Source organism: Dermacentor albipictus, chromosome 3 (genome assembly GCF_038994185.2).
Source record: "Dermacentor albipictus isolate Rhodes 1998 colony chromosome 3, USDA_Dalb.pri_finalv2, whole genome shotgun sequence".
Lineage (NCBI taxonomy): Eukaryota > Metazoa > Arthropoda > Arachnida > Ixodida > Ixodidae > Dermacentor > Dermacentor albipictus.
In genome coordinates, this window is record NC_091823.1 from 162,574,686 (window position 1) to 162,597,522 (window position 22,837).

The 22,837-nt window shown below is 45.4% G+C and overlaps 1 protein-coding gene across 1 annotated transcript in view; it reads left to right on the plus strand.

Annotated features, from left to right (window-relative positions):
• Nucleotides 1–11,058, plus strand: part of LOC135905174 (uncharacterized) — a 61,678-nt gene extending 50,620 nt beyond the window's left edge. Inside the window, exon 5 of the mRNA XM_065436190.2 lies at nt 9,419–11,058. Coding sequence (XP_065292262.1) covers nt 9,419–9,568 — 150 coding nt within the window. The 3' untranslated portion in view covers nt 9,569–11,058. The remainder of the gene's footprint in view (nt 1–9,418) is intronic.
• The last annotated feature ends 11,779 nt before the right edge of the window (nt 11,059–22,837 follow it).

Consider the following 22,837-nt stretch of genomic DNA (forward strand, 5'->3'; position numbering starts at 1 on the left):
GCCGGCTCACTACCATACCATATAGCCTGGTTGAAGTCATCGGCAACTCGAGGCGAGCGATGCCATTCGTCGACATGCCTACCGGAAGTTCCTTACAGATAACTTGTGGAAGCGATGGCCAAAGACGTTGTTGAGATCTGCTGCAACTCCTACCTGCTGATTTCGTAGTCACGAGACTAGTCACTGAGGCGCTCAGTAACAACGTAACAACGCGTCATTATTCGTTGGTAAGCGGCCGCTAAAGCGGCATCTATCCAAGCACCGCCCCTCCCACTCCCTGGGCTACGCAACCGGTCGCTTCGCTCCCCTTGGCTGTAGCCCTTCGTGTCAAGCGTGGTGGTGAAGCATAGGACAAAAGACGTCAAAAGAGAAAAATGACGCAGCAACCTTTAAAAAGGATTCCCCCAACGATATTTCAACCCATGGCCCCACAACTACGAGCTCGACACTTTTCCGCTGTTCTATGACACAAGACGGAAGAGTTCGTTATCACAAAAGTTCTGTCAGCTGAAGCAACAAGGAGGTAGTATTATAAAAAGGCCGATGCAAAAACTTTACCAACTTGAACTCTGTGATTAACTGCACCGCGTGGCCTGCAATGTCGCTTTTATCGCTGTGGATTAAGAAAAAAAAAGCGTGCCGTCGAGGGCGAGTTGAAAACGGGTACTGTTTTGTACCCGTTTGTGTTGGGTACAGTAGCAGGGCTTCGCCACCCGAATCAGTGTCATTACAATGACCTGTCGATAGAATTAAGTTTGTCTGCGGCTACTGGTGCGCCATATTCTACACGATGTATATACAGTATATGTTCTGGCATTTGGAAGCTGTGTTCTCGTCAGGCAATTTATAAATTCAATCTTTCTGGACTAAGTATGAATGGTATTCCGCTTCAGAGTAAGCGAATCACCTTTTCTAACCCCACGTAGGTTATGCACAAAGGCAGTTAGACGTTGCCGATGACGTTCAGATTATTAATTTCTTTTTTCAATTTCTTTTTTGTGTGGCGTTCCTGCTCATGATTTCTATAACCGATGTAAATTAAGGTATACACACATGCATGTTTCGCGAGCATTCTTTTGCGCAGTAAGTCTGCGCTGTCTTTTAGCCTAAATTAAACCATCAGTTCACCCAAGCTTCCACATAATAGTGCAAGCACCAAATCTAATCAAATTTTATCAGCTCCATTTTTTCGAGCATCGCCTCCCCATAAGTTATGGTAATAGCTTAGTTTTCTCAACTGGCTGCAGTCGCAGCAGTGGCGTAGCAACAGGGGGGGCCGTGGGGCCGTGGGCCCCGGGTGCACGGGGCCAGTAGGGGGGGGGGGGGGGGGTGTCATATATGTCTGAAGACACCCGAAAATTGTCGATACCCTCGCCTTCCTCGAGTACACCCGGGGGGGGGGGGGGGTGACAGAAGAGCTAAGGGCCCCGGGTGCCGGACGACCTAGCTACGCCACTGAGTCGCAGTATTTTCGTGATTTAGAAATGAGCTGCAAAAGTCCGACACAGTGTAAAGAAAAAAAACTATATGTATAGAGCCTAAATACGTGTGGACGTGAGCGAGGCACATAGTAGAGTGTTTACGGAGGAGCTATAAATGATTTAAACATTGAATAAAAAAACTTAAAAATGTTTGTTTTTGGGAGTTCTATTTAGTGATTGCGTGGATGCCCGGATAAGTTAGCAATATATTTTTCAAAACGCTTGAGGTGAACGTCGTGATTGGGGGGCGATATATGCTGGGCAGTCGAGACATGATTTATTTGTGATTGAAATAATTACTACGAGAGGTTGACGCATTTATGGCGGCACCGGCTGCTCCTTGTCGCTTAGGAAAAGAAACAAATATGCGCAAAAAATTGATTAATGCCACAAAATATTGACCCTCAGTAGAAAATTAAATCTATAAACGCAATGCAGTCTAACAGTACATGAATCGCAGTTTTGTGCATGAGTTAAGTACACATGCGCATCTATAAAATGAAATATTTTGTATGTCCAAAAGACATAACACACTTTATACACAGTAAAACATAGGACGCAATTATACATATCGTGAAAAACACGATCACGACATAAATCAATTTAGTACGCAGAACAACATTTATATTTCTCATTTAGCTTATTAGGAGGAACTGAAATTTAATATTTGCTTAATATGTCTGTGCCTTCGAAAAACTTTTTCAAAGCAAGAAGTGCTTTTTTGTGAAGGCCGGCTTTTTTAGAGTGAATTTTTTTAGAGTGAATCGTCGCGTTTCTAAAAGCAATACAGTGTTTGCCGTATTTCGTGCCAGGGTCAAAGAATTCGTTCGTTTAAATTACCTACAATTTTTTTTCAATGTAAACACAATGCATCAATACTAAAGACTGGTAAAAAAAGGAACTGCGAAGCAACGAAAAGACTCAGAGCAAAAGTGTGTTTCTTTTTAGGTATTCAGAGCGGAAGTTCATGTCACTGCATCCGGTTTCACCATATTAAGCCAGCAGACAATGAAGCCAAGGGATGCATTGGAGTAATTAGCTGTGTATGAAATTAAAATGTAGAAAATAATGAAGAAAACAGAAATGAACTTAGACAAAGGTAACTCGCCACCTATGCGAGACACTTGTGCTCAGGTGATGGCTGTCGATCCGGCCACTGTCTTGTGTGTGTGTGTGTGTGTGTGTGTGTGTGTGTGTATATATATATATATATATATATATATATATATATATATATATATATATATATATATATATATATATATATATATATATATCCTCCTGAGTTCCGAGGGGCATTAAAGTGCAGATTTCTGTGAGCTTTTCACAAATTGATGCTTACGTTGCAGAGACGAAATTGAATTTCAGCATTTCACCATTATCAGCTGTTTTAGCACTGCAGTATGATGTCCAATATATTGGACACTGGAACTCTAACCGGTCGTTTTGGGGGTAGTGGGTATGCTGTAGCAAAGGGCAAATTTAATATGAAAAATGCCTTTAAAAGTGCATAATCAGTTTATTAATCAAAATTTCATCACAGAGAAAGAACGAGCGATAAAGTATGAGAAACAGAACTTACTTTTTCTTCGGTCGTCGTAGAAAGCCGTGTTGCTGAATGCCGCCATTGCAAGCACCTCTGGTGGCCAAACTACTAATGCATTTTCAACAAAACTTTATTGGCGGCGCTAGTAGGTGTCTAAAATATTGGACAATTCGGTTGTACGGGCTAAAACATACTGCGGCCTGGGTAGTGGCGGAGTATTTGATGTGCAATATATTGGAAAAATGTCCCATAGCCGGAACTGAGGAGGATATATATATATATATATATATATATATATATATATATATATATATATATATATATATATATATATATATATATATATATATATATATATACACACACACATACACGGGGTGTTTCACGCAACTTGAGCCACTAATTTTGAAAGTGCTTAGCCGCAGGTGAATGAAACTAATGGCATATGGTTTGCCATCATGTGGCCTTCAATGTGTTTCTTATATTCCGCTGAATCAGTTAATTAGGTAGGATTTTTTACGCTTTTTCTAAAATTCACTTTAGGGCCACGTGCGCGTAGTTGCGTTGTAGAGGGGAGTCAGAAACGACCGATGTAATTTTTTTGTGGCAACGTACATGTTGCGTGGCGATTGTTTTCGGCGTATAAAGAACGCCCGCAAAATATGAAATAAAACCAGGAGACTGCGTTCAGGTGCTCTCGTATTGGAGCCGCTCCTAGACGCGCGTCGTGCTCACTTCGCCACTGGCCGTGGCGAAGTGAGCAGCCGCGGCTCTAGGCATGGACTTCACAGTGCGTCAACATCTTTGGCGGTGGCCCACGGAAAGGAAGCGCCGTCGTCCCTGATAAGCGATAGGCTCAACGCACGGTTGAGAGCCCTGAAATACGATAGTACACGAGGGCAGTCACGTGGTTTTCATTCATATTTCGCGGGTTTTCTTTAAACGCTGGAAAGACTCACCAAGCAGCATGTACGTTGCCAAAAAAAAAAAAATATCGTATCATTCGTTTCTGAACCCCCTTACAACGCAGTGAAGCTCACTTGGCCCTATTGTGAATAGTAAAATTTTTGCCTAATTGATCATACACGGAAACACAACTACGCCCTTTGAATCGTATCTTGCCACACAATGATAATCGTCATCTGTCTTGTCCGCATTTCCGTTCTTTAACGCGGCGAGCCCGGTACTTCCCAGTCCCGAACGGCATGCGCGTTATCAGCAAGACAGAGCATTCTCGACAGGAAGGTAACGAGCGCAGCGTTTTCAAGAAAGGAAACGGAAGCAAGACAGATGACGCTTATCGTTATGTGGCAAATATACACTCTAAGAACAGTTTACACCCTTTGGCTTGCCCCTTCTGCCACACAAAAATAATCTGCCTTGATTCGTTTCCTTTCTTTATCGCAGCAAGCCCGGAACTTTCCAGTGACGAACGGCACGCGCGTTATCAGAAGAGGCACTCCAAAGGGTGTAAACTGTTCTATGCTGACAACGCGCGTGCCGTTCCTTACTGGAAAGTTCCGGGCTCGCAGCGATAAAGAAAGGAAACGCATCAAGGCAGATGACGATTATTTTTGTGTGGCAGAAGGGGCAAGCCAAAGGGTGTAAACTGTTCTTAGAGTGTACACCCCGAAGGGTGTACATTTGTTCAAGAGCGCATTCTTAAAACGGTTGCACCCTTCGGGGTGTATCTTTGTCCCACCACTATAATCGTCATCTCCTTGCTTACGTTTCCTTTCTTGAAAACTCGGCGCTCGTTACCTTCCTGCCGAGAATGCTCTGTCTTGCTGATAACGCGCATGCCGTTAGGGACTGGGATGTACCGGGCTCGCAGGGTTACAAAAAAAAATGTGGGCAGTGCAGATGACGATTATTTTTGTGTGGGAAATATACATCCGAAAGGGTGCAACTGTTTTACAGTCTAAAAACATTTACACCCTTTGGGTTGTATATCTGCCACACAACGATATTCATCATCTGCCTTGCTTGCGTTCCCTTTCTTGAAAACGCCGCACCCACTATTTTCCTGTCGGCAAATGCTGCGTCATGCTGATAATGCGCATGCCGTTCGTTACTGGGAAGTACCGGGCTCGCCACTTTAAAGAAATGAAATGCGGCCAAGACAGATTACGATTGTTGTTGTGCGGCAAAAGAATGTAATTTTGCCTAAGAGTGTACGGTTCAAAGCGTGTAAACTCTTTTTAGAATGTAGAGTGTATACTTATCATACCCGAGATATAGCGGCAGGATCGATAGCCAAAGTCGTAGCACAAGGCAGTTCGACGCATGCATAATGCAGATACGTGACGGTGTTTTTCGTAGCGCATAAATTGGTTTAGACTCTTCAAAAATGTAACTCTTTGGGTTGTGTTTTGTCCCACAACAATAATTGTCATCTGCCTTGCCCGCATTTCCTTTCTTTAACGCTGCGATCCTGGTACTTCCAAGTCACGAACGACTTACGCGTTATCAGCTTGACACAGCATTCTCGACAGGAAAGTAGCGAGCGCCCAATTTCGGAAAAAGGAAACGCTAACAAGGCAGATGACAATTATTCTTGTGGGACAAGAAAAGCCCCAAAGGATGTACGCTTTAAGTGTGTAGTAAAAGCTTCCTCTGTACTTTTGCTAAAGCCGTTAATGTGGTGATAAGAACACCGCCATGTACCATTACCGACTCGCCGAAGCCTCCACCCCTGTAATACGGGTGCTGTGGGTTCGGCTCCCAACGGCGGCGCGTCATCTTTTAGGCCGCCGCTCTTGAGCCCATTTCTGCTGCGAGCGTCGGCGGTGGCGTAACCGAGCGAACGAGCGCAGCGAAAGCTAAAAGAACGAATGCGGAGTGGGAGATGAAAGAAGCGAGCCGCGAACAGCAGAGACCAATGGGAGCGGCCCCTTCAGTGACATGTGCGCGGGGAACTGGTGTTGTGCGGTCGCGCCCGACTGCTCGATGCGTACTCGTACGTGTGTGGTCTCAGCCGGACCGCTTGTTTCGTAATAATGTCGGCTCGCTTCAGCTCTAGCTCGCGCATGTTTGGTTAAGCTTAGTTTGGTCTCGTTCGCGCTTTTTAGAGCGCAGCTCTTTGGCGTCCGTTCCTGGGTTTCGCGTCGTCGTCGTCGTCGGCGTTGTCGTCGGCCTCGTAACCAGCTCGCCGACGAATCTGCTGCTCCGCCGCCGCGCATGCGCGCTGTCGGTTCTCCGGGCGAGGGAGGATGATGGAAGGGAGGAGGAGAGACTGTGGAGGAGGGCTGGCTACACAAATGGCTCTTTGGCGTCCGTTCCTAGGTTTCGCGTCGTCGTCGGCGTCGTCGTCGGCGTTGTCGTCGGCCTCGTAACCAGCTCGCCGACGAATCTGCTCCGCCGCCGCGCATGCGCGCTGTCGGCTCTCCGGGTGAGGGAGGATGATGGAAGGGAGGAGGAGAGACTGTGGAGAAGGGCTGGCTACACAAATGGCTCTTTGGCGTCCGTTCCTGGGTTTCGCGTCGTCGTCGGCGTTATCGTCGGCCTCGTAACCAGCTCCGCCCCCCTTTCATCGCCCCAGTGCTAGCAGCGCCCGACTGATACCGCTTTCGTGAGTCCGCTACCGCACTCACGAAAGACGTCGTGCACTTCCTGCAACTCGCATTAACCGTCCATCGATCCACACCGATGTTAGTAGTGGGGGACTTTAATGTTGACATAAAGACAAACAGCAATTTCTTAACACTTATGCGGGAGAACATCCCGTTCCTCTCGCTCGTAACGCGTCCCACGGCTGTGACAACCTCGCGAGGCACTTGTATAGATCTCGTCTTTGAGAATCAAGCATTGGTGTACCAAGTCGAACATATATCAGTCTATTTCTCCGACCACAAAGCTTCCTTCATGACTGTCAAGAACTGTTAGTGGAGTCTTTGTTAAAGGAATACGTGTGAAAAATAAAAAAAATTCTGTGATAGCGCATACATGTGTTGCTCGATTTCTTTGCGTCAATCTATCGAAAAGGTGAAACAGCTTATTTGCTGCGCTCAAATTTCGCATTAGGAAGTAACGTAATCGTCGGTAATTTTTTTTCGGTTGTCATAGTTTACGATTGTTTTGTAATCTGATTGCATGCCTGACGCGAATTGCACAGCACTTTCTGGAAGCCACGCTGCGCCAGCGATTGCACTGGAGCGTTTTAGAAGAGTCATGCATAAAAGCCGACGCGCTTGACTCGCAAATCATATTTTCGACGATGGGCGACTCTGGTACATGTCTCTATTAAATTCTTTGCCTCAATATTTAGCGAAACGAAAACGCGTACAGAGCTGCGCTCAAATTTCGCATTAGGGTGTATCGTAATCATCGTTGAAATTTTTCTCCTCTTGCAGTTCTCGCTTGTTGATCATTTCCTACATTTTCATCTTGACTACAGTTAATTCCTCCTGTGTGTGCCTTAGCAAGATTTTCTGGTGGCTTTATATAGTCCTGATTAACAAAAATTGAACTCCTTGGTTTCCCCTTTTCGCTCGCAAATTCTTTATGTCGTTTGAGTGCTGCAGAAAAAAATATTTGTCAGGGACATGAAGGATAACACATTTGTTAACAATCACAAGAAAAGCACTCAGGTGTTTTTGTCTTTTTTTTTCAGAAGAGGGCTTCGGCAGCACGCCTACGGAGAATCTAAGCGCGTTTTTGTCATCCCTATCAGCAAATGAATGCAATGCTTTGAAGCAACAAAGCCATATTACCTAATACCACACCGTCAGTCGCAACGAAAGCTTCATTGAGAAAGCTTCACTTCTTACCACAAATACAACATAGAAAGCTGATAATTTTAAAACTAATTTCCATGAGTGAAGAAGTCGCACTTTTCAAAGCAAGAACTTGTAAAACGTCAGCGGGCTGCTAAGAAGACCTGTTCATTTTGGCCCCAACTTATCTTAATTTTGTCGGTACAAATTTAAGTTTTTAAGTCCATCTATTGACGGAATCGCTTCTGGTGGGGAAGCGGCATGATGAAAAAACAGAACGCCGACCAAGAAAAAGCATTAAGTGGAAAATTAAGACCTCTCGACTCCCACACGGAAGCCTTGTTCACTATAAGACCAATGCGAAATAGCCTTGGACGGTGTTTTTCTTTCATCAAATTTAGGCGCGTATTTTAATTTTTAAGTTCCATTCAGAGTTGGAGGGAGCAAATCCCCGTAATAAGAATGTCTGATATTAAATTAATTACACGGTGGCTGAATTCCTGAAACAATACAAATACGCTGTCACGATACAGAATAAAAACAAAGTTCATCAAAATATATTGTTAAAGTCGTAAAGATAGCGATCGATTTAGACATAAATGCTGTATCCGTAATGAATCAAGGATGTTTGCACAACGCCATTTTTCGTTCAGCCATGCAATATTATTTCAGACAGCATATGACTTGCCTTGGAAGAGTGACATTTTAGAATAGAGACTAATGTGAATATTTGACAAAAACTTGAAATATCAGTCAGATATACTGGTTTCGAATATATAATCAAAGGCAAAATTAAAGGATGGCTAGATTACGTTTAGAAAAATAAAAGCCTATTTACGTCATCAGACAGCAAACGAGGAGAGGCGGTGTTCTAGTTCAAATCAGGAGTAAATAATTTAGCTAGGAGGGGCATGTAATCTGTAGGGTGGATCATCGGAGTTACAAAATGGGTGCCAAGGGAAGGGAAGTGCAGTCGAGGACGGCAGAAAATTAGGCGGGGTGATCAGCTTAGGAAATTCCCAGGCGCAAGGTGCAATCAGCTAGCGCAAGACAGGGGTAATCGAGGGTCGCTGGGAGAGTGCGTGGACATAAAAATAGGCTGATCATCATGGCGTTGTCTGATACACACGCACACACACGCACACACACGCGCGCACGCACACGCACTGAAAAGTCAATTACACGTTGTTGGTGATGCGTTCGATATTTCTGCTGATGCTGTAAGTGTGACGTATATGTCTATTATTTCAGGCGCTTCAAACAAACATTTGCCTCAGACAAGCTTCGCAAGCCATTAGAAGCATGTTTCCTTGCCACCATCGATAATGTTTGCCAAAATGAACACGATTGATTATGCATGCATTTCCTCAACATTTCTCAAGATTCGCTTTGACAAAGTAGATTCATATCAGATGGATTTATTTCTCCCACGCAGTACACGTCTCCCTCTCCCTTTGTTGCGAAGAACCTTCCTTGAATAATTGGAGTTTTCGCGGTAGAATGGGTTCATTTTCTCAATGTGCATGATCAAGATTTGGCCTAAATTAAGTATCGCTCTACACTCGCACTACTCTCCTCGTGACTGCGTAGGTCATATCCATAAGCAGCACGCAGCAATAGCGGGATCTCTGCTTTTGACGCTGACTTTCGCCATGTGCTTCCCCACTGTGTCGCAGGAACCTCCCAACGAAATGTTCCCCGCTGCCATATTGCCGGGCGGGAATCCTGAGGAAGACATCGACGGAGACGGTCTCGCCGAAGACGTCGACGGAGACGGTCTCGCCGAAGACGTCGACGGAGACGGTCTCGCCGAAGACATCGACTAAGAAGGTCTTGTCGAGCACATCGACGAAGAAGGTGTTGTCGAACGCATGGACGACGAAGGGCTCGTCGAAGAGATTGACGAAGGCCTCGTCGAAGAAGAATAGCGCCTCCTTGCGTGCCTTTGCGTTTGTTAATGGCTTTGGGCAATAGGTTACGAAATACGATGTTACAATTTATGGGCCCCACAAAGCCCGAACACTCACTCACAGGTCGTAGGTTAATCTACCTAAAAAGCAACCAATTACTAGATGAACCAGTGAGGTTTGCTGCGACCAGACAACCTGTCTAGTTTGTATATCTGTACTATAAACAATTTTAATGTGCTATTTAGCACCCGCACATGAAGTTTGTTTCAGTGCTCGTTTTCCCATTTAAGGGAATAGCAATGGTTTTGTGCAGGCCTGCACAAACAGCTGCAAGTATTCGCTCAAGCTTGTATGAGCTTTTAGCGCTTTGCCTTCGGCAGAAAATGTAAGGCTAGGTTACAGATTTTTTACACAGATATAGTATAAAGCATATAGTTTGGCATAGGTACATGTGTTTTAACCTTTAATGCCAGATCAACGAAAAATAGAAAAGTTCGCGTTCACTTCTCACCATGGAGAATGCAGGTACAAAAAAGTGTTGAGTTAAAATTTGCTTAGTATAGCGATAATTATAGCTTCGTTCGTTGAATTTATCACACCTAAAGGTTCAAACCACCTCATAAAAAGCAAAACTGCGGGCTTTGCATTACACATCCTGTACTTCTATAAGCATTTTGAAGCATCAAACTCAACGTAGCCTATGGGATACGTTCGGCATTACATGCTTAAACACTGCTGTAAAAGCGTGCCAATGGAGCGGGACGGAACAAAGAAGGGAATCAAACTGAGATTCTTAATCTGAAATCTTTTCCTTTGTCCTCTTAATGTGTGCCTTTAGAGCACCGCTTAGACGCATCGTCACCAATATTGTACACAAGGAAAGAGACGTCATTTATTCACCAGAAACGACTTTCCTTCTTAACGCTGAAACCGGCTAGCAGAGGAAGCTACAGACCTCTAAGAGCCTCTTAGAAGTTTTACAGACCTCTAGGCTTAAGTGGAGCCCCCAAAAGACTTCGAACATAGCAAAAAAAGCAGTCAGGCTGCCCGTGGATACACCTTGCGTGTTATAATCTCAATGCAATTATGAATGTATGATTCTTTCCAGGCACATCTCAAGCAGTCGGATTATTTGTACAGAGGCTTTACCTGGGTCCAAACTTTTTTTAACTCTAGCATTTATTAGCTAGTCAGTATAGGCTTTATCGTCGGCCATGTAAGCTTTACTTTTTAACGTGTGTGTTGTCCTGAAGGTATAATCACTACTCCACGTATAGAAAAGACCGAAAATGTTCGGCTATTTTTTACCTTATACTCCTGGGATATATAGACTGTTGTAGATACGATTGTGTATCGGTCGCTGATATAATCTCGGGCTTCAGAATAAAGGTAGTGTGTATTTTTTCGTTGCCGAGTTTTCGTCTACAGCTTTATTTCAATATGCTAACGGCAAGCTACACTTTCTTGAACAAATTAGGATGTAGGATTCTTTAATTAGACGACAGTAAATAATTGAAGGATATAAAAGGTGTTTCCCTTATGCTTTAAGAAATGTTTTGGACAGCAACAGTCCCCTTGGAGCGAGAAGCTGCACTATGCCTACTTTAAATCTTTGCAAAAAATATATTTCAATGTATTTTTGCAATGCGTTCTTTCAATCTCATAATAAAGTATTGCCTAAATCAGCTGCTTCGCCTATTTTTGGCATCAATAACGCGTAGTTGATACTGTGGAAACCACTGTACGTGGTGTGGGCCGGACTGACCTTTGGTACGCACTCTCGCAACGCCCAGACATCAAGGCTGGCCTGACTTCGCCGGAAGACTAAAGCTCGGCGATTTTCGGTCTTGGAAGAAGATTAAACGTTGGGAATTTTTGGTCTTGTCTTTCATGAGAGCCACGGCAGAGTCCGTGAACGCACGTTTCCAGAATGTTCGTTGTTATAATCAGCGATTCAATGACCCTGCGTGAGCCTAAAGTGAGCACGGCACTAATCCCTTGGTTATCATAACATACCTTAGTGTTGGCTGCAGATACCAAGCGAAGTATACCGAATATTTAGAAAACATTGCATTACGTAACGCTCTGATAAAAAGCCGCTTCTATTGGCAATTTTCGCGGCCTTGAGACGCCGTCGCAATCGAGCTCCGATGTCATTTGGATTCAGGACTCCGTCGATGGTCGAGCTTTGTCCCATATTTTCTCGATTTTGATAATTCAATGCAATGGAAGTAATCGGCCTGTGCGAGCAAACGTCTGCCGTGAAAGCGGAAGCGCATATTGTCACGGTGTGTTTCCGAGTTGTTTGCACGGAAGTCGACAACACTGATGCTGAGGATTCCTGCCAAGCTGGGAAATTGGAGAAGCGCGAGTACAGTCACGATCAATTTGAAGGAGATCGCTCGAGCGACGACCAAAACTAGGAGCAGCGCCACGTTACGTAATCACCGTCGGTCGAAAGGAAACAACAGATATCTCCCCTCTCTCTCTTTTGGTGTTCCCTGAAAACCCGTCACTCCCGTTACCGTTCACGGCATAACCTGCGAATTTATTTCGATTGCGTTATGAGCTTTTGCACAGAAGCGTCTTTGTTAGCCGAGACATGCATTAGGAAGCGACGCACACAAATCATTGCCATGAATGGGAAACAAACAAAAAATGTGGCGAGTTGGTCTTGGGGGTGATGGTTGCCGGCTGGAAGAGCATAATAGGGGAAGAAGGCAGCGCAATTTTTATCTTCGCAGTTCCGAAATCGGCCGCTATGTTGCTTGGAAGGCCCGCCGGTCGATGCTCGCACAGTCACCTTCAAATTGATCGCAACTGTACGTCTCGTGTACGCTGTTGTACTGCTAGTGCTAAGAAATACTTTGATTTTTAATTTGCATAATACAGCAGGCAGTCGGCTGACACGGCTCACCGCGGTGCCTCGCTCGCTTTTCATTGCAGAAATCTAAACGACTAGTACATTAGACGCGCCAGAAACGTAGTGAAAGCGAGTAATTGTATGTGTTGATTTCGATACCTTGTTACAAAGTGAAGGTGTATACGTGTGCTAGCGAAAATTCCGAATGGTCTTCTCCTAATACGTTGTTACTTTTTACCGAGTGCTGCCACTTCGCACTGCCGGTGATTTTTCGCGTCGGAGACCACGAGCATGCAGCAGTTATTTACACGTATTGCTTTATGCTCGCCTTGCATTGTGCGTGAGGCTTCAACATGATAAATTTGCGCTTAGCGGAGGCTAGGATGTAATATAATAGGCTACCTGCCGTAGATTACGGCAGGTAGCCGTATTCCTATTACGGGTGCCTATTACGCCACAGGACCAAATCGCTGCCGCGGCAAATACATTTAGATAAGAGCGAAATGCGAAAAACGCCCATGTACCTTGCATTGGGTGCACGTTAAAGAAACCCATGGGGTCAAAATTTATCCGGAGTCCCCCACTGCGGAGTGCCTCATAATCAAGGCGTGGTTTTGGTACGTAAAACCCCGAATTTATTCGATACCTTCAGATCGGGCGTAATATCTTGGTATTGTTCAGCACGACCCTAAAGTGTTTATTTCCTTCGCCTTTGTATCAATAAAGCTCAGAGTTTTCATAGGAACGGGCTTACAGAGCTACCCGACCTCAGCTGCACCGACGTTGTATGTGCCCTGGAATCGAACTAGAAGTCGGTGCAACAGACTTACTCGGCGGTGGAGCTGGCAGAGCTATGGCGTGTTCATTACCAGGGCATCCCCACATATGCTGTGCACTCATCAAGACAGCACAAAGATGTTACTTGATCAAATTGAGCATCCGCTTTCCAAGTGCCCTGCTTCGTGTACCATGTATTCAATGAATGAATGAATGTGTGGTTTTCATTGGCACAAGAGCCAGGTATGGCCAAAAAGCGCCATGCAAATGTTAGTGATTTCTTAGTGGGGTAATGGGTTCTATGAAGTTGATGTGACGTGGCTGTAAAAGGGCCTAAAATATAGTCACTGTAAAGTGCGTAAAATGTACGTGTAATAAAATTATGCCGATGACAAATGATGAGTACTATGAGCATTAAGGTGCATTGCAAAATAATGATACGAAAAAGATATGCATAAGTTTCTAAAATTCACTAGAGCATCATGATCTCGTTAGAGCCCTTGAGGCACAAAGGCCTGGAGGCATGTGCTATATAAAAAACTATCGCAACAGCATCCGCTGGAAAGAGGATTCGCTACGAAATTAATGGGTTTGTGACATGGAGCACAACATCTTTCAAAAAAGCGAGGACTGCTTCGGTGTATAAAAGCGGTTCGTCACCAAGAAACATACCCGGATGCAGGGTAAGACAATGGCGGTATGCAAAAGAGAAATGTTTCCTCCTGTCTTTTTCGGCTTCCCGGCACTCCAGGAAGACATAGAAGACGGTCAGCCGGTCGCCACATCTACCACAGGTTGGAGGCTCGTTACCGGTTAAGAGAAAGTTATGAGTGCCAAATGTGTGTCCTATTCTCAGTCTAATGAATAGGACATCTGTTTTCCGTATTTTCGTAGTTGAGTACCAGGACCCTAACTTAGGCCTAATTAGGTGAAGCTTATTACTTGTTTCTGTGTTGTTTCAGTGGCTTCGCAGTTTGTTTCTTAGGAAAGGCTTCATGTCTGTGGCAGGGACAGCAGCAGAACGAATACCTTGCGATGCTATTGATTTGGCGATCTCATCGGCAAGCACACTTCCCTCGATTCCTCTATGGCCAGGAACCCAGCATATTACTACATGCCTATGTGATAAGTAGATGTTACATAAGAGTGAGTAAAGTTCATTGACGACAGGATTCGTTTGCTTTTGAAAAGAAGTGAGTGCTTTTACAAGACTTAGCGAGTCTGTGAATATGGTGGCTTTCTCAAGTTTCAGTTTCTTATGTTTGACTGCACTCAGTACTGCGTAGACTTCTGCAGTGAAGATACTTGCTATGGGGTTCAACACGTCAGATTCTGTAAAAAAAGGACCAACAGCAGCGTAGGATACGCCAGCATGTGATTTTGACGCGTCTGTATAAAATTCGGAGCAGTAGTACTTTAATTGAAGGTCACGGAAATGAATGGAAATTTCAAGTTCGGGAGCGTGCTTTGTGATCTGTACAAAGGATACGTCACATTCTATCACCTGCCACTGCCAGGGCGGTAATAGCTTAGCTGCAGGCATTAGGCGATCTCCAAGAAGTGGGACGTCCATTTCTTCGCTAAGTTCTTTTACACGTGTTGAGAAAGGTAATCTCAGAGATGCAGCTATTACGAAAAAGTGTTTCACAAGTCAATTCGTTAACGGTTGTGAAGCACGGATGTCCCTTATTAGAGCGCACTTTCAGAATATAGGTAAAGCTGGTGTATGGTCTCTGAAAATGAAGTGACCACTCATCTGACTCGACATAGACTTTCATCAGGGCTTGTTCTAAATGCGCCAGTGGCCAAGCGGATGGCGGATTTCCAGATGGTGAACAGGGTCCAATATGTTTAGCGCGCTCGGGGCGGCAGAGTGATAAACTGCAGCACCATAATATAATCTTGATCGAACTAGGCTCCTGTAAAGATTCAGTAAACACTTCCTGTCACTACCACATGGTGTGTGGGATAGAATTTTAAGTAAGTTCATTGTTTTTAGACATTTTGTTTTTAGATATTTTATGTGTGGAATGAAACTAAGCTTGAAGTCAAGTATAACACCTAGAAATTTGTGCTCTTTGTTAAAAGGAATTTGTTGTCCGCCATTTTCTAGAAAAGGATCTGGGACCAGGCCTCTCTTTCTTGCGAAGAGAACACAAAAACTTTTGTGGGGGTTGATTCTAACTCCATTTTGGTCTGCCCACATGGACACCTTGTTTAGGGCCTGCTGTACCTGTCTCTCGCAGACTGTGAAGTTGCAGGATTTGAAACCTATTTGTATATCGTCTACGTAGACGGAATAGAAAATAACTGCTGGTAATGATGCACGAAGCCTGTTCATCTTTACCACAAAGAGCGTGCAGCTGAGTACGCCACCCTGGGGTACCCCAGTTTCCTGTATGAATGTACGCGACAGTGCAGGACCTATTTTCACTCGAAATACATGGTTCTCTAGGTAGCTCTCTATAATATTTAACATATTGCCGGGGATACCGAGCGCGGAAAGTTCGCGCAGGATTCCGTACAGCCAGGTTGTGTCGTACGCTTTTTCCATATCCAGAAATACAGATAAGAAATATTGCTTGTGTACGAAGGCATCGCGAATGCTCGCTTCGATGCGCACAAGATGGTCGGTTGTAGATCACCCTTCCCGAAAACCGCATTGAAATGGGTCAAGCATTCTACTGGACTCTAGGAGATGTACGAGACGGCGATTGATCATTTTTTTCAAAGAGCTTACAGGGGCAGCTCGTAAGCGCTATAGGACGGTAGCTAGTAAGCAATGAAGTGTCTTTACCATGCTTCAAAACAGGTGCTTAAGCATATCATACATGATTTTATCGGGGCCAGGTGCAGAGCTCCGACATGCTGATAAGGAAGTTTTAAGTTCAGCAATGGTAAAAGGACAATTATAGGGATCGTTTGGCATGCATTTACGATTCAGACGCTTGATTTCTTCTATTCCTTTATATTTAAGAAAGTTCTCCGAATAGTGAGTGGAGCTAGACACGCGCTCGAAGTGTTCACCGAAAGCATCAGCCTGGTCTTGCAGGGCATGGCCTTGTGTGTTTACCAAAAGGAGGGAGTAGGTTTGTCGCCCTCTTATGCTATTCACCCTGTTCCAGACTTTGGCCTTATCTGTATACGAGTTGATACCCGATAAAAACTTCTGCCAACTCTCTCTTCTGGCCTGTCGGCGCGTTCTCCTGCCTTCGGATTGAGCTTTTTTTAAAATTAATAAGATTTTCCGCAGTGGGAGAGGCGCATAGCAACCCCCACGTTTTGTTTTGTTTCTTACGGGCGGTCCTACATTCGTCGTTCCACGACGGGACGCGCCGTTTGCATGCGTAGCCACTTACTACAGATATGCATTCAGATGCGGCATCTATAATAAAGGCTGTGAGGTACTGAACAGCAGCATCAATTACTAAAGAAGACATGTCATTCCATGAGATACTAGTGAGAGTTCGGAATTTCTCCCAGTCGGCTGTATCGATTTTCCGCCTAGGAGCCTGTGGTAGACATTCGTTTTCGTTATATGTTCTTCGCAGTATGGGGGAGTGGTCGCTCCTGTAAGGATGGTTGTTAACTTCCCATTCATGTTCAGACAGTAGTGACGGGGAAACTAGGCTAAGATCTATTGAAGAAAAGGTACTGTTTGCGAGAGAGTAATATGTGGGTTCCTTCTTATTCAACAGGCACGCACAAGAAGAAAAAAGGAACTGTTCAGCAAGACGTCCTTGCGCATCTATACGAGGGTCGCCCCACAGGTAGTTGTGTGCATTGAAGTCGCCAAAAACAACATAAGGTTCGGGCAATTCATCTATAAAAGACTGAAATTCATGTTTGCTTAGTTTCTAATGCGGGGGTATATAAAGCGAGCAAATATAGATAACTTTGTTTAGCATAACAGCTCGTACCGCCACTGCTTCAAGGGGCATTTGTAGCTGTAAAGGTTGACAGGCTATACTTTTATGAGTGACAATCACAACACCACCCGATGATACGAGGGCATCATCGCGATCGTTGCGAAACGTAACATACGTTCGGAGAAAGTTTGTGTGTTTGGATTTTAAGTGTGTTTCCTGTAAACACAGCACTTTTGGATTATGTTTGTGGATGAGTTCTTGTACATCATCAAGGTTTCTAAGAAGACCTCTGACGTTCCACTGAATTATTTGTGTATACATTTTTAAAGTAAATCGGTGCTGTGTATACAGAAAACGAAGTGATATCTTATGTTACAGAGCTCTTTCGAGGCCCTGTAATCGGGGTTTTCCCCTTTCTGGAGCGTTCGAGGGAGCCTCGCCGTTCCTTAGGCGCTTGGCGCACCGTGAGGACAGGTGTAGTGTCCATTGCCTCTTGTGAGGCGCCGGACACATGCTCTTGCGAGCGAGAAGATTTCTGTAAGTGTCTTGCCTCGGAAGGCAAGATCCCTGCGCCAACCAGCCCGAAGGTCGATGGGGCTCCCTGAGGGATCTGGCTGCGCGGGCTGGTTGGGGCCCGGGAGGTTGGGGTAGCCTCGGCTGCGGCCACCTGCGGGGTCGATGGTGCCTTCTTCTCGGCTGACGGAGCCGCGCTAGCTGCAACCGCCGCGGCGGCAGATGGCGTAACTGCCGACTCACTGTTTGTGGGTCGGACAGCCGCTCGAAGCATTTGTGTCGCTGCCCCCTGGCGCATCACATCGGCAAAGCTTTTCTTGGGCAGGTATGAAACCCGCCTGCGTGCCTCCTTGAAAATGATATTTTCCTTTACTATTACGGTCACAATTTCTTTTTCTTTGTTTCAAGACGGGCAGGACTGTTGACACAGTGTGGGGTATTCTGGCAGGTTTCAGAGGAGTGTTCGTTTTCACTACACTTGGCACAAGTCATCCGTCCTCGACAGTTCTGTGAGCTGTGGCCGAACCTTTGACACTTGAAGCATCTCAGGGGATTTGGCACATAGGCTCTAACACGAATCTTGAGGTACCCGGCCTCGATGGTGTCGGGCAGAACACTAGAGCCAAAAGTAGGTATAAGGTGTTTTGTCTGAATTTTTTTTCCTTCCCGCCTCGTCTTAATTCCCCCCGCAGGGGCGTCTGCGTCAGCAGGCGTTTGGTGTGTTGCCACACCACGTACCCGAGCGCACGAGGGTTGGCCCCTTCCGCGTGTAACCATGCGCGGCTTAGCCGTGTCCGGGGAAAAGAGGATTCTGGGGGTTGAGCCAATGCCGGGTGTTTGGACTTTTATGGCCCCTCGGCGGCGGCAACACACCCCTTTGGCCTCGGCTTGACGTGGACGTCACCCCCGGACTGACCCACCCGGGGCAAATCGGCAGTCGCCTCTTCCTGTCTCTTCATCTCGAGTCTTCGTCTTTACCTCTTACTTTTTTACTTTTCCTGTCTTCTCCTCTCTTCCATTTACTTCATTCTCCTCGGCGGCAAGTGCTAACCTTGTGTGGTATAGCCAACCTTGGTTATAACAGATTTGGTTATAGTAGTGTCGTACAGCTGGCGCATGATGGCCGTCTTTTTACAGTCCTGCAACGTCCCCTTGTTGGGCTCCATGGTGGGTGGCTGGCGGCGCTGCCGAATTTTCACATATATCTATGGTAAGTTCTTTTCCAACACTTCCTGATCGCCCTCATAAACGAGGATGCACCGATGTTTTCAAGTTCTTTGGCCGAAACAATGAAAATTTTCTGAGATTTCATGTTGTACATTCAGAGAAAAAAGAAAAGGCAGCGAGAATGATCTCATCCTTTGTTGTTGCGAAGACACTTAGTGAAGCTTTTGGCCCAGGTTATAAAGTCTCTAAGTTGGCAAGTGGCGACCTCCTCTTAGAACTGCGTGATAAGACACAGTACGAGAAAATCTCTAATCTAGTATCTTTCGGGAGTCTTCCAGTGACGGTCACAGCGCACCGCACCATGAACACCACTCGCGGAGTCGTTTCCGATGCCGATCTCATGGAACTGATTGAAGTTGAACTATTGAAGGGCTGGAGCGATCAAAATGTGACCAATGTCAAGAGAATAAAGATCAGGCGCGATGGCAAGGAGATTGAGGCAAAGCACTTAATTCTAACTTTTGCATCAAGTATGCTACCTGAGACCATTGAGGCTGGCTACATAAAGATCCGAGTCAGACCGTACACCCCCAATCCTCTCCGATGTTTTAAGTGTCAAAGACTTGGCCACAGTTCACAGAACTGGCGAGGCCGCCAGACTTGCGCAAAATGTAGTACCCAAGAACACATATCTGACAATTGCGAGAATGCTCCACATTCCGTGATCTGTGATGGGGAACACGCCGCGTACTCGCGGTCCTATCCATCATGGAAAAAAGAAAAAAAAAAGTCCCACTCAAAGTTAAGGAAAATATATCGTTCAATGAGGCACGCAGGCGGGCAGCATACCTGCCAAAGAAAAGTTTTGCCGAAGTGGCGCGTCAGGGGGCAGCGTCACAGCGGCCTCCGGCGGCTGTCCGACCCACAAGCAGTGAGTCGGCAGTTACGCCATCTGCCCCCACGGTGATTGCAGCTAGCGCTGCTCCACCAACCGAGCAGAAGGGTCCATCGACCCCGAAGGTGGGCGCAGCCGTGGCTTCCCCAACCTCCCCGGCCCCTTCCAGAGCTGGCAACAGCCGGCACAGCCAAATCCCTCAGGGAGCCCCATCGACCTCCGGGCTGGTGGGCGCAGGGGTCTTGCCTTCCAAGGCGGGACCCTCTCTGGTAACCTCTCGCACGTAAAAGCACGTGTCTGGAGCCTCACTAGAGGCAATGGACACTACACCTGTCCTCAAGGCGCACCAAACGCCTAAGGAGCGGCGAGGCTCCCTCGAACGCTCCAGAAAGGGCAAGACCCTGGTTACAGGGCCTCGAAAGAGCTCTGTAATCTAATCTCTGAAATCTCTCTAGTTAATACCTCTGTTTCCGTGCACACAGCACCTATTTGGTTCCAATATGGATACACAGATAATTCAATGGAACGTCAGAGGTCTCCTTGGAAACCTTGATAATGTTCAAGAACAAATCCACAAACACAATCCAAAAGTGCTGTGTTTACAGGAAACAAACTTATGATCAAAGCACACAAACTTTCTCCGACAGTATGCAACTTTTCGCGAAGATCGCGATGATGCTGTGGCATCATCGGGCGGTATCGCCATTGTTATCCATAAAAGCACTGCGTGTCAACCATTACAGCTACAAACCCCTCCTGAAGCAGTGGCGGTTCGATCTGTTCTCCTACACAAACTCATCACCATTAGCTCCCTTTGCATACCCCCACATTACAAATTAAACAAACACGATTTTGAGTCCTATATAGATCGATTGCCAGAACCTTATGTTGTTCTTGGTGATTTAAATGAGCACAGCTCCTTTTCGCGCGATTGTCGTATAGATGCGCGAGGTCGTCTTGTTAACAGTTTCTTTTTTCTTCTGGTGCGTGCCTTCTCAGTAAGAGGAAATCCACATATTACTGTCTTGCAAACAAAACCTTCTCTTCAATTGATCTCAGCATAGTCTCCTCGTCTATACTGCCTGAACTCGAATGGGAAATCGCGAACAATCCTTACGGAAGCGACTACTTCCCGATACTATTAACAACACTTAATGAAAACGAATATCCACCACAGGCTCCTAGGTGTAAGATTGAGACAGCTGATTGGGAGAAATTCCGAACTCTTACTAGTATCTCGTGGGCTGATATGTCTTGATTAGAAATCGATGCTGCTGTGGAGTACTTTACAGCATTTATTATAGATGCCGCACCTAAATGCATATCTGCAGTAAATGGCTTGGCACGCAAACGGCGCGTCCCGTGGTGGATCGACGAATGCAGGATCGCCCGTAAGAAACAGAACAAAGCGTGGAGGTTGCTGCGCGCTTCTCCCACTGCGGAGAATCTTATCAACATTAAAAAAGTAAAATATCAAGGCAGGCGGACCCGCCGACAAGCCAGAAGAGAAAGTTGGCAGAAGTTTCTATCGAGTATCAACTCGTTCACAGAGGAGGCCAAAGCTTGGAACAGTGTTAATAGGATAAGAGGGCGACAAACATATTCACTCCCTTTGGTAAAAACAAAAGGCGATACCCTGCAAGACCAGGCAGACTCACTTAGGGAGTATTTTGAGAGCGTGTCAAGCTCAACAAATTATTCATAATCCTTTCTCAAATTCAAACAAACAGAAGAATGTAAGCCATTCATCAGAAAATCTCGACAGAATGAACCATACAACCGCTCTTTTAGCATTGCCGAGTTGAGAGCTGCCTTGTGTGCATGCAAGAGCTCTCCACCGGGATCTGAAAGGATTATGTATGAAATGATCAAGAACCTACACAATGACACGCAAGTTGCAGTACTCGCACTTTTTAACAACATTTGGGCTGCAGGATACCTTCTAACCTCATGGAAAGAAGCCATTGTCGTCCCTGTTTTGAAACAAGGCAAAGGCCCTTCTTCAGTGCCAAGTTACCGCCCGATAGCCCTCACAAGTTGCCCTTGTAAGGTATTTGAAAAAATGATTAATGGGCGACTCATTCATTTCCTTGAACAGAGAAAAAATGCTTGATCGCTATCAGTGTGGCTTCAGGGAAGGGCGCTCCACAATTGATCACCTTGTACGTATTGAAGCAAACATCCGTGGCGCATTTGTACACAAACAGTTTTTCCTATCCACATTCGTCGATATGGAGAAAGCATACGACACAGCGTGGCGCTACGGAATCTTGAGACCTGTCACAAATGGGAATCCATGGTAATATGCTAATCCTAATAGAAAACTATTTGTCCACTCGTATCTTCCGGGTAAAAGTCGGCAATGTACTCTCACGTCCTTTTACACAACAAACTGGTGTACCTCAAGGAGGCGTGCTCAGCTGCATGCTCGTTATCGGGAAGATGAACACGCTTCGTGCTTCATTACCACCTACCATTTTTTACTCTGTGTATGTGGACGACATTCAAATAGCTTTGAAATCCTGTAACCTCGCAGTGTGCGAGAGACAAGTACAGCATGGCTTGAACAAGGTGTCCAAGTGGGCAAACCAAAGTGGATTTAAAATCAACCCCCAAAAAAGCTCTTGTGTTCTCTTTACAAGAAAAAGACGCCTGGTCCCGGATCCTTGCTTAAGACTGTGTGTACAACAAATACCTATCAACCAGGAGCACAAATTCCTAGGTATTATACTTGACTATAGACTCACTTTCATTCCACACATTAAATATCTGAAAGAAAAAATGTCTAAAAACAATGCACCTAATGAAACTTCTATCCCAGACTACATGGGGTAGTGACAGGAAGTGTTTAATGAATCTATACAAAAGCCTAATTCGGTGTTGATTGGATTATGGTGCCTTAGTATATAATCCTGCCGCCCCGAGCGCGCTAAAGATGCTAGATCCTGTTCACCATCTAGGTATCCGGTTAGCCACTGGCGCTTTCAGAACAAGCCCGATTGAAAGCTTATATGCGGAATCAAATGAATGGTCTCTTCAGCTACAGAGAACTTACGTCAGTCTTACATATTTCCTGAAAATACAATCCAATCATCAACATC